The 16659-nt window shown below is 43.3% G+C and overlaps 1 protein-coding gene across 4 annotated transcripts in view; it reads right to left on the bottom strand.

Moving 5' to 3' along the window:
• The window catches only part of PSMA5 (proteasome (prosome, macropain) subunit, alpha type, 5), a 26087-nt gene extending 17760 nt beyond the window's left edge, over positions 1–8327 (bottom strand). Inside the window, exons 1-2 of one of the 4 annotated variants that reach the window (XM_011948126.1) lie at positions 8244–8327; positions 3411–3477 (exon numbers count right to left, since the gene is read on the bottom strand). Coding sequence is in view for 1 of the 4 variants with exons in the window: in XM_011948125.1 (XP_011803515.1) it covers positions 3411–3477; positions 8156–8184 (96 nt within the window). In the remaining 3 variants the exon portion in view is untranslated. Of the gene's footprint in view, positions 1–3410; positions 3478–8155 lie in introns of all 4 variants that reach the window. The other 3 variants (XM_011948127.1, XM_011948125.1, XM_011948128.1) reach the window with 3 other exon arrangements.
• Positions 8328–16659: the final 8332 nt, after the last annotated feature.

Genomic DNA, 16659 nt, shown 5'->3' with positions numbered 1-16659 from the left:
GAAGACAAGGTCTCACTATGTTGCTCATGCAGGTCTTGAACTCCTAGACTCAAGCAATCCTCCTGCCTCAGCCTCCCAAAGTGCTAGGATTACAGGTGTGAGCCTTGCCCAGTCTAATTCTTAAAATTTTTTCTAGACATGGGCTATGTTGCCCAGACTAGTCTTGAACTCCTAGGCTCAAGTGATCCTCCTGCCTCAGTCTCCCAAAGTGCTGGGATTATAGGGATGAGCAACAATGTCCCACAGGGAAAAAAAATTTCAAGAAAAATTAGAAAACAGTTGAAGAAAAATAAGACATTTCATCCATAAAACAACAACAGGATGCTTAGAAGACGAAAAGAAACAAAAGAAGTTGGAAATTTAAAATTATTTCTGGCCAGGCACGGTGGCTCATGCCTATAATCCCAGCACTTTGGGAGGCTGAGGCAGGCGGATCACCTGAGGTCGAGAGCTCGAGACCACCCTGACCAATATGGAGAAACCTCAACTCTACTAAAAATGCAAAATTAGCTGAGCGTGGTGGCACATGCCTGTAATCCCAGCTACTCAGGAGGCTGAGGCAGGAGAATCTCTTGAACACGGGAGGCGGAGGTTGCAGTGAGCCAAGATCGCGCCATTGCACTCCAGCCTGGGCAACAAGAGCGAAATTCCAACTCTAAATAAATAAATAAATAAATAAATAAATAGTTTCTATAATACTATTGGAAAATGGGTTCTACCAAATTGAGCAAATAAATCAAAAAAGATGACATGGGGCCTAACACAAGAGGGAGTTAAAGGGAACGCCTAGAATGATCTCACAGAAAATGAAGTCCACAGCTATGCAGGAGGCCCAGAGAACGACCAGTCCAGATTGGAGCAGGTTAGAAGGCTCCAAGATTTCATTAAGAATCCTTAATAGGGCACTGTGGCTCATGCCCCTAATCCCAGCACTTTGGGAGACTGAGGTGGGCAGATCACTTGAGCTCAGGAGCTCAAGACCAGCCTGTGCAACACAGCGAAACTCCATCTCTACAAAAAATACAAAAATTTAGGCTGGGCGCGGTGGCCCACATCTGCAATCCCGGCACTCTGGGAGGTCGAGGCAGGTGGATCACAAGGTCAGGAGTTCGAGACCAGCCTGACTAATATGGTGAAACACCATCTCTACTAAAAATACAAAAATTAGCCAGGTGTGGTGGCACGTGCCTGTAATCCTAGCTACTCAGGAGACTGAGGCAGGAGAATTGCTTGAACCTGGCAGGCAGAGGTTGCAGTGGGCTAAGATAGCGCCACTGCACTCCAGCCTGGGTGACAGAGTGAGACTCCGTCTCAAAAAAATAAAAAAATAAGCCAGGCATGGTTGTGCACACCTGTAGTCCCAGCTACTTTGGGGCTGAGGTGGGAGGATCACTTGAGCCTGGGAGATTGAGGCTGCAGTGACCTGAGATGCACCACTGCATTCTAGGCTGGCTGACAGAGCAAGACTCTGTCTCAAAAAAAAAAAAAAAAAAAAAGGGAATCCTTAATAGGACACTTAATTTGCCTGAATGTTTTGAGAGGATACATGTAACCTGGAGAGACTTTGGGATGCATTATTGATCATACTAAATTAAGCAAATATTTTTTAAAAGAGAATTATTAACTCCAAGAAAAAACAGAAATAGAAAAACAATTATAAAACACAAAACGGCTCAGCTGTGAAAAGCATTTACAGTCATACTGACGTTAACTATTGACTAATGATCTAACAAAATTATGATATTCATGATATATATGGAGAGGGTCACCCTATCCCCACCTCAGAAGACAATTGTGTGTGGTGGGGACTAGGGGTGTGGGGTTGGGGCAGAAATCTTCATCCTTCATAATGAAAAGTCCATGGATAATGTCTAATAAAAAAACCATAAACCTGTGTTGTAGAGATATGGAAGTACATGCCTAGAACATTACCAGCTGAAACAATTTGAAGTGTTGCCTCTGAAAAGCTGAACACAGATGATGCAGGCCTCAAGAACTGCTATTTTTGTTACAAGGTTTATAGAACTACTTTGCCTTTTGACTCTGAAACTACATGCATGTATACCTTAAAAATCAAACAAATATATAATCAGCAACCATTGCCAGAAAACTTAATTTAGCACTTAATTGTTCTCTAATTGTTTTATTTATAGTATATCGATCTTGAATCCCCAACTGAACAGAGTAGGACAGAATTCATATATACTTTTTATCTAGAAGAGTGATTCTCAATTGGGGGTCCTTTTGTCCCCACCAGACATTTGGCAAAGTCTGGAGACATTTTTGGTTGTCACAACTGAAAGAGTGCTACTGGCATCTAATGGGTAGTATCCAGGAATTGATAAACATCCTAAAATGCACAAGATGGCCCTCCACAACAAAGAATTATCCAGTCCAGGCCAGGTGTGGTGGGTCACACCTGTAAATCCCAACACTTTGAGAGGCTGAGGCAGGAGGATTGCTTGGGCCCAGGAGTTTGAGACCAACTTGGGCAACATAGCAAGACCACATCTCTACAAAAAAAAAAAAGCCAGGCATGGTGCACACATCTGTATCCTAGCTGCTAGGGAAGTTAAGGTGGGAGGAAAACTTGAGCCCAGGAGTTAGAAGCTGCAGTGAGCTAAGACGGTGTCATTGTACTCCAGCATGGGTGACAGAGTGAGACCCTGTTTCTAAAAAAAACTAAAACAAATCTCTTTAGTCCCTAAGGTGTCTTTACCAACAAGAATACAAAGGTGGGCCGGGTGCTGTGGCTCATGCCTATAATCCCAACACTTTGGGAGGCTGAGACCGGCGAATCATTTGAGGTCAAGGGTTCGAGACCAGCCTGGTAGTAAAACCCCATCTCTACTAAAAATTTTTAAAAAATTAGCCGAGCACGGTGGCACATGCCTGTAATCCCAGCTATTGGGAGGCTGAGGCAAGAGAATCACTTGAACCCAAGAGGCGGAGGTAGCAGTCAGCTGAGATCACGCCACTGAACTCCAGCCTGGGCGACTGAGCGAGACTCCATCTCAAAAAGAAAAGAAAAGAAAAAAAAAGAACACAAAGGTAGAAAAAATACATGATTTGCTAAAGAAAACAAAACAGAAAAAGTAATACAAGTGCTAATTATGGACTTCTGTATCCCTCGTTATAGCTAAGAGTATCAAAAGCACAAATATGTCCCTCCACCCCCACTGAGAAAAAGCTATTAAGATAATTATGAAGCAGTTAACTGCTCAAAAAGTTTTAAAATAGATATTAGGAATAGGATTGAAACTGTTATAAAAATGGTTAACAGTGGTTGCCTAAAGGGATGTAAGAACATTTTCTAAAGGAATGGTTAAACCACATTTACTCCAAGTGTTCTGCCAGCAAAATGTTAGGTAGCCATGAAATTTCAGGAACTATGCTACTTGCTACTATACCTTGATAGCCTCAATGGCATACTCCACTTGAAATAATCTTCCTTCGGGAGAAAAAGTATTCACGCCCCTATAATTTAAAAAAAGTTATTAATTATACTCATAAAAACTAGTCATGTAGACACTGAATTCAAGTTCCTTGACAACTAGCTCAGATAGCTACAGAATATGCATGCTGTCATTATTCTCTACTTCGCCCACAACAATCTGTAGCATTTTTTTGTACATTAACAGTTTCTCAAGGGAATGGAACCTATATATAGAATGCTTCTGCCCCACTCCCAGAAAGTCTTCCCAAACTGATGAAATGAGAGCAAGTGACTTTTCTGCCTCAATCCTGAATCAACCTGGGTCCATTTTGAACAGACTTGTCAGTTCCTTTGGTAAGTTCATGCCCCAAAACTATCAGCCAATTTCCAAGAAAATGTGCATTTTTCCTTATCCTCTTCCCATAACATGCATATGATGTTAATATCTGGGGTTAACACTCTTCTTTCCATTCTCAATGCCCTCATTACTTTTCACCTAACTTTTGTAATAGTCTCCTAACAGGTATTGACTCGTGGAGCAAGTCCAAAGTGTTTTTCCCCTAATTCGGACAATCTCTATAAACGTTATTACTTTTTTTTTTTTTTTCAATTTGAGACAGAGTGCAATGGCATGATCTTGGCTCACTATAACCTCCGTCTCCCGGGTTCAAACAATTCTGCCTCAGCCTCCCCAGCAGCTAGGACTACAGGTGCATGCCACCACGCCCAGCTAATTTTTGTATTTTTAGTAGAGATGAGGTTTCACCATATTGGCCAGGCTGGTCTCGATCTCCTGACCTCGTGATCCACCCACCTCGGCCTCCCAAAGTGCTGGAATTACAGGTGTGAGTCACCGTGCCCGGCCCAATTTCTTTCTTTTTTTTTAGACTGAGTGTGCTCTGTCACCCAGGCTGGAGTGTGGTGGTGCAATTCCGGTTCCCTGCAACCTCCATCTCCTGGGTTCAAGCGATTCTCCTGCCTCAGCCTCCCAAATAGCTGGGATTACAGATGCCTGCCACCATGCCCAGCTAATTTTTGTATTTTCAGTAGAGATGGGGTTTCACCCATGTTGGCCAGGCTGGTCTCAAATTCCTGACCTCAAGTGATCCGCCCACCTAAGCCTCCCAAAGTGCTGGGATTACAGGCGTGAGCCACTGCGCCCAGCCCTAATTATTACTTTTTAGTAAAAGTTAGTCACAGGTACATTTCTCTACTTATTTGTATGAATTACTGTTGTTATCTTAACAGACTGAGATCCATGTAGTTCCTAATTCTAACCTAGTTAATTCACTCAACATTTATATAAATTACACGTCAGACTGCTTTTCTCTCTAAAACACTTCCCGTTAACACTTAACACTTTCCACCTTTCCTTGCTCAAGTGTGCTGGAAATCCCTACGGAGAAGAGGCACCAAACATGGTCTCAGCTATAAAAGCTTTGAGCACACAATGGACACAAAAAACATGTGAACAAATGAATGAGATGGTTGCAATCCGTGGTTTATGGAGTCTGGACTTCACAACAGGTAACATGTCACATAGCAGTGCTTTTGGCCTGGCGTGGTGGCTCATGCCTGTAATCCCAGCACGTTGGGAGGTCGAGGTGGGCGGATCAGCTGAGGTCAGGAGTTCGAGACCAGGCTGGCCAACATGGTGAAACTCCGTCTCCACTAAAAAACCAAAAATTAGCTGGGCGTGGTGGCAGGCGCCTGTAATCCTAGCTACTTGGAAGGCTGAGGGACGTGAATCACTTGAACCCAGGAGGCGGACATTGCAGTGAGCCACGATGGAACCACTGCACTCCAGCCTGGGTGACAGAGTGCTAAGCACCAGTTACTTCCAAATCTTTATTACCAGTTTTACCTCTTTCCTAACTAATTTAAATGTTTGCTGAACATTTCCACTGGCATATCCCATTAGCACTTAACACTTAACATTTTTCAGTTTGAAACATTATCTCTTTAAATCCAGTCACCTTGCAAAATTGACTTTATCTCCTGCCATTCCTATTTCAGTTTTATTTTAAAACACCTCCGATCTTCCAGTGTTCCCAAGATAGGAAGTTCTGAATGATCTGACTCATTCCTCCTCATCTTTTCCCATATCCAACTATATGCTAAGTCATACCAATTCATATCAACTCCTCCTCCACAGTAACACATCACTCTTCCTTCTCAATGTCCTCATTACCTTTCACCTAACTATTGTAATAGCCTAACAGGTATTGACTCACTTTTCCCTAATTCAGACAATTAATCTCTGTAAAACACAATTATTATTTAACAGCACACAGTTGCCTATAGAACTAGGACCCAAACTCCTTAGCCTCGTATTAAAAACCATTCAATATCTAGCAGCATGCTGTTATTCCCATTATCTCCTGCTGTCCCCATACATGTATCATATGTGCCAGTCAGACTGGACTTTTCCCAAAATGCTTTGTGCTTTTCCATTGCCCCTCCTTCATTTATCCCATATTCTCCAACTCAAAACTAGTGATCTCACTGTCTTTATTAAATTCCTACTCTTTCAAGAGACCAAGTTTAAATGTCAGCTCCTTTGTGAAGTTTTCCAAGATCCTCTCATATTGCATGCAATCCCTCATCAAAAATTCGATGGTATTGATTTGAGTTTCTCTAATGGCATTAATATATTTCTGACTCACACTATAGTTACTTCTATAAACAATTTTTTTTTTTTTGGAGACAAGATCAGCACCACCACACCTGGCTGATTTGTTTTTAATGTTTAGTAGAGACGAGGTCCCACTATGTTGCCCAGGCTGGTCTCCAGCTCCTGAACTCAGGCAATCCTGCCTCGGCCTTCCAAAGTGCTGGAATTACAGGCATGAGACACTGTGCCTGTAAACAATTCTTTTAGAGTCTCAGGCTGGGCGAGGTAGCTCTCACCTGTAATCCTAGCACTCTGGGAGGCCAAGGCAGGTGGATCACGAGGTCAGGAGTTCAAGACTACCCTGGCCAAGATGAGGAAACCCAGTCTCAACTAAAAATACAAAATTTAGCCGGGCATGGCGGCACCACCTGTAATCCCAGCTACTCAGGACGCTGAAGCAGAGAACTGCTTAAACCTGGGAGGCGGGCCAGGCGCGGTGGCTCATGCCTGTAATCCCAGCACTCTGGGAGGCCAAGGCGGATGGATCACGAGGTCAAGAGATCGAGAACATCCTGGCCAACATGGTGAAACCCTGTCTCTACCAAAAATACAAAAATTAGCTGGGCGTGGTGGCGCGTGTGTGTAGTCCCAGCTACTCGGGAGACTGAGGCAGGAGAATCGCTTGAACCCGGGAGGCAGAGGTTGCAGTGAGCCGAGATCATGCCACTGCACTGCAGCCTGGCGCCAGAGCAAGACTCCGTCCTGTCTCAAGAACAAACAAACAAACAAAACCCGGGAGGTGGAGGTTGCAGTGAGCCAAGATCACATCACTCCACTCCAGCCTGGGCGACAGAGCGACACTTTGTCTCAAAAGAGTCTCCTATATGAGAGCAAGGAGCTTGATTTTGTCCATTGCTGTAGCATCAGCATCTAGAACAGTGCTTTGTTCACAGCAAGCACTCAAGCACATTAACTAAGAGAATAAAAAGGGATGTATTTTAGGCCGTCTTGGGAAGACAGAAAAATAAGTAACAAAGCAGTCAATACATATGTTAAGCAAATGGCCACAAAATTTAATAAATGATTTCTGATAAGGATAACAATTTCTATCATACACACCCTAACTCAAAATTATATGTCACCCGAAGATGATTCTCTTCAATGTTCTGGAAGTTAAATATCGACCAACAAAGTCACTTTGTAGGACAGTGGGGAAATATGTCAAAACTTCACACACATCTTCTATAAGTCAGTAAAAAAAATGAAAAAGTAGTAACTGCAAGTGGTCAGCATATACTTGAAAGGATCAGCATATACTTGACAGGAAATGCAGCTTCTGACACCACTCAGTACAAAGAAAATGTCTGCCTTCCCTGACTTAAAAAAAAAAACTTAGTAGCTATGTAAAAACTTAACTCATGAAAACAGAAACTGAAAGTAAAAATATCTACAGCATAAATATGTACAACTTAATATTGTACGCATTTTCACACCACAAGTTTTTTAAAATTTGCTTTAAACTTTTAAAAAGTCAGAAAAATTTTGGTCAGTTGGAATCAGCATGATGGGAAATCTCTTGAAAACCACTCTAAATTCCAGTTCCTATAAAATCAGACTCCAGACAATATATCCAGCCAAAGCTACGTCTGCGTTCGCACTTCTGCAGAAACTATACACCGCAGCATGCCCTACTACAAACCAGTTGCTTTCTCTGCCAGGAGGCACGTTTAACTTTTTGTTTGTTTGTTTAAGGCAGTCATACTAGGCGCGAAAAGATGAACGGGGCAAGGGGTGACCATTGGCCCTCTCCGGGTTCAAGTTAGGAGTACCGGCTCCTCACGCCTTCTTTACCAAGCACAAGTCGGAGCTTCTCGCTTCCGCACTGAGTTAGGACCCAGGGGGTGACTCAGCGGTAGGACAAGTGCCGCCGATGTGGTCTAGCTTGGGGAACCACGGCGGGCGCCTGAGGAGGGCAAGAGATCCCCAGGTCCGGCCAATCTCGGGTTCCTGGGGAGCCCCATGACACGGCAGAACCCAGGCCGCGCGGCCAGGTCCCCGGCCTGCCCACCCATAATTCCCACCCGACGTCCCCCAGCCGCACGGACCTGTCGTACTCAGACCGGGTGAGAAACATGGCGAGGGCAGGAGGAGGCAGCGGCTACGCGGGGATTCTGAGGATCAACACGACTCCACCGGCACCCAACTCACCCACACCGCCACAGTACCAAAGACCAACTGCGCGTGCGACCGCGACCTCTTTAGCCCGCCCTCCTGTGCTTGCTTCCTATTGGCTGGTAGTAGTTCCCGCCGAGGTGATTGGGCCAACGCGCTTCCTCGCCAGGGCATGGTTGGTCCGGAGGAGGAGGACCAGTGAGGTACTTCCGCCTTAAATCTCGGGTGGTTGCTAGGGACGATTGGAACCCAAGTCGTGTAGTGAGGTCGCTTTTTAGAGAAGGTGTGAGCCCGCCCCAAGACTGGCAATTGAAAGGGCTTGCACGCAGAGCCGGGCTGTCTGAACCCTGACTTAATAGGTCCCTCGCCGGTTCCCGTAATCCCAGCTAGAGTACTTTGGCCCGGTTTCCTGCAAGGCCGCCGCCTGCCTTCTCTTTGCAGGGTTCCCTCTCTTAGGGTTCCCTCTCTTAGGGTTTCTCCGCGGTGTTCTCCGTGCCCGGTCGAAGGCTCCAGGACTTTGGATGGCAACGGGTCCGCTACAGTGGGTCTGAGCCGGCGCCGCGGACTAGTCCCTTAGCTTCAGCCAGTTTGGCTCGTTTATTGAGAAAAGCGGGGGGCGAGGGGTTAAGTATGTAAGAAAGTCTTCGAGTTTCCATATGGTTAAGGTAATTTTATCAACTCTTTGTTGCACCCCTCCACCTAGTACAGGTTTCAGACCTAAATAACCTAGATTTCAGGATCCGACTTCAAAATATTCACTGCTTTTTCTGTTATTTGTTAAAAAAAAAAATGTGTTTTCTGTGAGCCCACATCGTGCCATTGCACTGCAACCTGGGCAACAGCCAAACCCTATCCGAAAAAAAAAAAGCGCTTTATTTATCGACGCTCCTTGCTTCCCTTCAATAAGTTGCTTAAGGAGCAACTTTACAGCTTCGAAATAACACTGTAATTGAAGTATTTGTTCAAGAAAGGCAAGTACGAACTCTTGGCACGGGGGTGGGGAATAGAAGGAAATGTTGGTCAAATGATACAAAGTTTCAGTCAGACAAGGTGGATGAGTTCTATAGTTAATAATCATGTATTGTGTACTTGAAATTGTGAAGAGGGTACACCTTAAATGTTCTCACCATAGGAAGGTATGTGAGGTGATGGATTATGTTGGTGAGCTTCATTATTCGCAGTGTGTGTGTGTGTATATGTATATGTATATCAAAACGTCACGTTGTATACCATAAACATGAACAATTTCTGTTTGTCTCTTATACCTTAATAAAGCTGGAGTCGGGGGAAAGAAGTCATTTATGCTAGAAAGGAAAATGGCAGCATCTCATTTCCAGTTATTAATGTGATAACACTAGTCAAGTCCTTAACCTCTCAAGGCCTGTATCTCTCCAGTAAAGTTCATTGTTGGTCCTAGATTAGGTTTGTAAGTCACCAAGGCATTTCAAAGGTCCAGGAAATGTAAAAATATGCCTCTTGAGTATTAGCCAACATCTGTTTTCCCCACCCTTTATTTTCTGACTTCCTTCATGGATTCAGTAGGAATTTAGTTTGGTCATCCCTGGCCAATCAGATGTTTAGGACTAATAAAACTGAGGAAAAACTCCAAGTAGCAATCCTCAGGGATCTGTTAGATTTCTGAGAAAAGAATGGTAATTTTTAGCTTTCTTGTCAGTTTTCTGACAAGCTTTTTTTTGTTTTGTTTTCACCTTATCAGTTATGTTCTATGGAAAAGTCTTGGTCGTAAATTGACTACAGTTGCTCTTTAGAAGTTCTTTTATGGCCAGGCGTGGGGTCTCACGCCCGTAATCCCAGCACTTTGGGAGGCCGAGGCGGGTGGATCATGAGATCAGGAGTTCAAGACCAGCCTGGCCAAGATGGTGAAACCCTGTTTCTACTAAAAATACAAAAATTAGCCGGGCATGGTGGTGGGTGCCTGTGATCCCAGCTACTCGGGAGGCTTAGGCAGAGAGTTGCTTGAACCTGGGAGGCAGAGGTTGCGGTGAGCCAAGATCTCACCACTGCATTCCAGCCTGAGCGACAGACAGAGTGAGACTCCATCTCAAAAAAAAAAAAAAAAAAAGGAGTTCTTTCACTGCGTAGGTACTTAAGTATAATATTTCCTGAGCACCCAGGGTTGCATGGTGCTCTGCAACCCCTACCAATGTCAGAGACTGTAGTGAATGACTTACGAAGTGTTCTTGAATGTGGAATCTTTCTGGGTAAATGTGTTTATGCTGTATATAACATAAATGAACGGGAGCCGCAGGTAATTGTGGATAGGAAGGAAAATCTTTTCTCCCAAGAGAGTGCATTGTAAAAATCTAACAGCTAACATAATGTCTCTTTGAAAGAAAGAAAATGGGAAATTAGCTGTTTAAAAGTAATTGAAGTTAAAATGTGTATATGCACAAAGGAATATTGTTCACTCTTTAAAAAGGAATGAAATTCTGATACATGCTCCAACTTGGATTAGACTCGAAGACCTTATGCTAAGCGAAATTGCAGACACAAAAAGACAAATATTGTATGATTCTACTTATGTTAGGTACCTATAATTGTCAAATTCATAGAGACAGTAGAATAGTGGTTATCTAGGGCTGGAGGAAGAGGGGAATGAGGAGTTAATGGGTTTAATGGGTACAGCATTTCAGTTTGGGATGATGATAAAGTTCTGGAGATGGATTGTGGTGATGGTTACACTACAATGTGAATGTACTTAATGTCACTGAATTGTGTACTTAAAAATGGTTAAAATGGTAAGTTTTATGTTATGATATTTTACCACAACAGAAATGATTTTTTAAGTTAAAGGGAGGAAGAAGGAAGATAATGAAAATGTGATTTATTTGAGGGTCAATACTTTATCTTGTTCAGCCTAGCACCTGGCATATGCTCTAGATACATTTGTTTGGTAAATAAGTATTTATTTTTTTAACTTTTATTTTGAGTCCAGGGTGTATGTGCAGGATGTGCAGGTTTGTTATATAGGTAAACATGTGCCACGGGGATCTGCTGTACACACCATTTCGTCACTCAGGTATCAAGCCTAGTATCCACCAGTCATCTCTCCTGATCCCCTCCCTCCTGCCACCTTCTGCCCTCCAGTAGGCCCAAGTATGCGTTGTTCCCCTCCGTGTGTCCATGTGTTCTTATCATTCAGCTCCTGCTTATAAGTGAACACATGTGGTATTTGGTTTCTGTTCCTACATTAGTTTGCTGAGGATAATGACCTCCAGATAAGGATGGGTTGATTGATTGATTGCTATAAGCATACTAGTTCCATAGACATTAATATATGTGTGACTTGGAGAAGCAGAGTAAGTAGAAAATTCAGAATTTCAAATGGACACTTTAAAATGTTTTTAAGTACTGTAGTTTTTTATTTTTTAAATAAAATAGACAAAAGTTTGTTGGCTACACCTTTTTAGGTGAAATATTAATACTGAGAGATGAGAAGGACTGCTCCTCATTGGAGAAATATAAGTTATTTAGACATTAATAAAAGTTCTGCGTTCACCCATAGAGTGAGAGTTCTCAGATATTTTGGTACTATTTTGCACATTTTTGCAAAGAAAGGAAAATCATCCCTAATTGAAAGCTGCCATGATTATTTTACAGATGAAATAAACTGTATTGCAGTAAAGATACTTTTCAACTGTAGATTAGAAGCTTTGTCATTCCACTGGAAGTAAGTGTAATAGTTTGGTAAAGTTAATAGCCTGATAAATGTTGAAAATACTCACATTGGTTAGCAAACATCATATACGTAGCAAACATCATATTGTGTCAGACATTCCTGGGTGAGGCAGAAAATATGTGGAGAATTTAAAAAGTGATTCCAAATAAATTTAGGTCCCTTTTCTCTTTCTAAATATTACATTCCCCAAATCCATTTATCCACATTTATCTCTAGTAACTACAATTTGTTTACATAAAAAGACATTTTAGATTTGGCTGCTTCCCTGTGTATCATTTTTTACTTCAATCATTTTGTAGAGTATTTTTAAATAACAAAGATTTTTAACTCAAGGATATAGAGAGGTTTAGCTAGCTTTGATTCTTGCAAACCCCTGAAGAAATAGAAATTAAACAGTTCTGGCCAATGACTTAGCATGGCAAGAGTACTAATGCAGGCCCATTGCTGCATAATTTGGTACTCCTCTAATGGGAAACTTTGGCTTATAGACCCCCCATCAGCCTAGCTGAAACTTTCTTAGAACTGTGCTGCAGTTTGAGACCCTGCCTGTGCAATCCTTTTTTTTCCTGTCTCCTTCATAGGTGCCAGACTTATAGCACAGTCTGTAGCATCTCCCACCTTCTCCTGCTCTCATCCCTTTTATCCTTCATAGACGTTTCTGCCAATTAATCTCTTACATGTTTTTATGGGCTGAATTGTGTCTTCCCCCAAATTCAGATGTTAAAGCCTTAACCCCCAGTATCTCAGAATGTGACTGGAGCTAGGACGTTTAAGGAAGTGCTCAAGTTCAGTGAGGCTGTTAGGGTGGGCCCTAATCCAGTCCTGACTGGTGGCTTTATAAGAAGAGGAAATTTGGATACACAGACACCAGGGGCAGCTGCGCACAAGAGAAACGGCCATGTGAAGACACAACGAGAAGGTGGCCATCTGCAAACCAAGGAGAAAGGTTCAGAAGAAGCCAGACCTGCTGACACGTTGATCTTGGACTACTAGCCTCCAGAACTGTGAGGAAATACATTTCTGTTGTTTAAGTCACTCAGTCTGTGGTCTTTTGTTATGGTAACCCTCGGAAACTAATACACATGTCAAATCTCACTTTGGCTTTTGCTTCTCAGAGGACACAAACTAACACAGATGGCGCTAAGGGTGATCCTGGAAGACATAAGATGGGGTTTCAGGACTGACTCACTCACTAGTTGGGCAAAGAGGGTGCCATCCTGCACAGTATAGGAGCTTGGGTAGTTCCTAGCACAAGGTGGTGACCCAGTTGCTAAAGATTTTCATCAGTGGTGACCTGGGAAAATATCCCAGTGAAGTTAAAGACCTTGCAGATACAATTTCAGGCATTTGAACTATATGGGGGAACAAGGCCTACAAGGACAGTGGAGATGCCTGGATACTGCTAAGTTATAGTGATACGCTGAAGAGGGATGAGAAAACAAAGCTTCCACTTGGTTAATGGCCAAATGTGAAAGACAGAGGGTCTCTTTAGTAGCCTACAAAGAGTCATTCATTTTTTGCAATGGAAAAGTTAACATGGATGAGTGACAGACTTCAGACATGATAGGGTCACATATTCCAGACACATTTAAATGTGCAGCCAAACAGGTCAGGGTCCTTATTGGGAAAGCCAGAGACTGAAACAAAGGATGGGACATCTGGGTGGACATCCATATGGATGTTTGCCCTGCAGACCTCTGTATACTTTCAAAACTTGCAGAAGTGGTTTGCCCCTCTATATTAAGAGTTACTTCTTCCTCCAAACTGAAAGATAACTGCAGAGCTACTCTCCCACAAAGAAACACAGGAGTTGCCCCAGCTTCCTCTCCTAGCCTCTCCAGGCCAATAGCTAGAGGTGAATACTAGCATATCCCAGCTAGGAACATGCTGGGCCTGACAAAGGAGGAAAGACAATAAGAGTTAATTAGCATATGCAGACAAGCCAGGGGAGTACTCAAGGATTGGATTTTGAGGTTGCTTGATCAAGGGTACTAAAATATAAAACAATAATCAAGATTCATTGACTTGGGAGCACTTCTTGAGACAGAATGTAACACCATAGCAAAGACTCAGAGATAAAACAAAGTTGCTTTTGGGGAATTCTTAGAAATCTGGAACAAGTGATGGCCAATGCTGAGCAAAGTAAAAATGAGTTACCCTGGCATATGGTAGAAGAATGAATTTTAAAATAATTTAAAATAATTTAAAAATTCATTCTTCTACCATATGGGGGAAGTGAGTGTTTTCAATTGATGTATTATATGAGAACAGAAGACCCTTTAGAGGATTATGGTCCACAGAAGGGTTGAGAAGATGCACCATTCACCAAGGCCATCAGAAGTGCTCTGTTACGAGGAACAGCAGCATCACCAAAGAGTTTTCTGTAGTCCTGGACTGGCAATTGGAGAAGCAGTCACTGAGTTGGGCTTATTAATAACTGAGAATTGTATCACCGCAACTCCCAAGTAATAGAGGCCAGATGGTGATGCTTAGTCATCAGAATCCAGAAGGTCCAATTACCAGTAAAAGCAGCAAGATCTGGGAAGAGTAGCAAAGTAGAAATGTCTGAATTTTTCTGATGTATGGTAGGGGCCATTCCCTACTTGAGGCATATATTTCTGTAGACTCTGTTGTATTGTAGCTGTCAGACATGGAAAGATGTAATTTGGAGTTTGTGATGATTAATTTTTTATCAGCTTCACTATAGAGTACCCAGATATTTGATCAAATATTCTAGGCTTGTCTGTGAGGGTGTTTCTGGATAAGGTTAACATTTGAATTGGTAGACTGAGTGAAACAGATTACCCTCCCAAATGTGAGTGAGCCTCATCTAATCAATTGAAAACCCGAATAGAATAAAAAAGCTAAGAGGGACTCTCCTACCTGACTACTTGAGCTGGGACATTGGTCTTTTCTGACCTTTGGACTGGGACTGGAACATCAGCTCTTCTTGGGTCTCAAGCCTACCAACTTTCAGACTTTAATTGGGCAGAAGCCAATGGTCTGGCCCTTTCACAGGGGGTCTGGAAGGCAAAGGACTGAAAAAGACAAGGAGGTCTGGGATAGAGTCATGTGAATGAGTATCCAGAAGCAGTCATGAGGTATGAAGTTTTTATGTCATGTATCTACAAGAGAAGAGGCATTAAACAATCAAGTGGGCAAAATGAGTCAGTTGACATTACTAGGCTCAATCATTGGCCACCTTGGAACTAGCATCATGGACACTGTTATGGGCTAAATTGCTGTATTTGTTCACATGCTGCTTATTAGATATACCTGAGACTGGGTAATTTATAAAGGAAAGGTTTAATGGACTCACAGTTCCACAAGGCTGGGGAGGCCTCACAACCATGGTGGAAGTCAAAGGAGAAGCAAAAGCACATCTTACATGGCAGCAGGCAAGAGTGTGTGTGCAGGGGAACTCCCCTTTATAAAACCAGACCTTTTTAAAACCAGTGAGAGTTATTCAGTATCACAAGACTTACTATCATGGGAAAGACCCACTCCCATGAGTCAGTTATCTCCCACCGGGTCCTTCTGTGACACGTGGGAATTATAGGAGCAAAATTCAAGATGAGATTTGGGTGGGTTCAGAGCCAAAGCATATCATTCTGCCCCAGCCCCTCCCAAATTTTATGTCCTCACATTTCAAAACCAATCGTGCCTTCCCAACAGTTCCCCAAAGTCTTAACTCATTTCAGCATTCACTCAGAAGTCCACAGTCCAAAGTCTCATCAGAGACAAGGTAAGTCCCTTCCCACTATAAGCCTGTAAAATCAAAAGCAAGTTAGTTACTTCCTAGATACAATGGGAGTACAGGCATTGGGTAAATACACCAATTCCAAATGGGAGAAATTGGCCAAAACAAAGGAGCTACAGACCCCATGCAAGTCAAAAATCCAGCAGGGCAGCCAAATGTTAAAGCTCCAAAATGATCTCCTTTGACTCCTTGTCTCACATCCAGGTTATGGTGATGCAAGAGGTAGGCTCCCACAGCCTTGGGCAGCTCTGCCCCTGTGGCTTTGCAGGGTACAGCCCCACTCCTGGCTGCTTTCATGGACCGGCATTGAGTGTCTGCGACTTTCCTGGGCACACAGTGCAAGCTGTCAGTGGACCTACCATTCTGGGGTCTGGAGGATGGTGGTCTTCTCACAGCTCCAACAGGCAGTGCCCCACTGGGGACTCTGTGTGGGGGGCTTTGACCTCACAATTCCCTTGTGCACTGCTCTAGCAGAGGTTTCCATGAGGGCCCTGCGCCTGCAGCAAACTTGTGCCTGAGTATCCAGGTATTTCCATACATACTCTGAAATCTAGGCAGAGGTTCTCAAACCACAATTCTTGACTTCTGTGCACTTGTAGGCTCAACACCACATGGAAGCTGCCAAGGCTTGGGGCTTGCACCCTCTGAAGCAATGGCCTGAGCTCTGTTTTGGCCCCTTGTATCCCCAGATGGGACACAGGGTACCAAGTCCCAAGACTGCTCAAAGCAGCAAGGCCCTGGACCCAGCCCTTGAAACCATTTTTCCCTCCTAGGCCTCCAGGCCTGTGATAAGAGGGGCTGAGGTGAAGACCTCTGACATTCCCTGGAGACATTTTCCCCATTGTCTTGGTGATTAACATTTGGCCCCTCATTACTTATGCAAATTTCTGCAGCTGGATTGAATTTCTCCTTAGAAAATGCGTTTTTCTAGGCCAGGCGCGGTGGCTCAAGCCTCTAATCCCAGCACTTTGGGAGGC

This window comes from Colobus angolensis, unplaced genomic scaffold, assembly GCF_000951035.1.
Source record: "Colobus angolensis palliatus isolate OR3802 unplaced genomic scaffold, Cang.pa_1.0 Scaffold273, whole genome shotgun sequence".
NCBI classification, from domain to species: domain Eukaryota; kingdom Metazoa; phylum Chordata; class Mammalia; order Primates; family Cercopithecidae; genus Colobus; species Colobus angolensis.
This window is presented reverse-complemented; position numbering and strand designations above follow the sequence as displayed.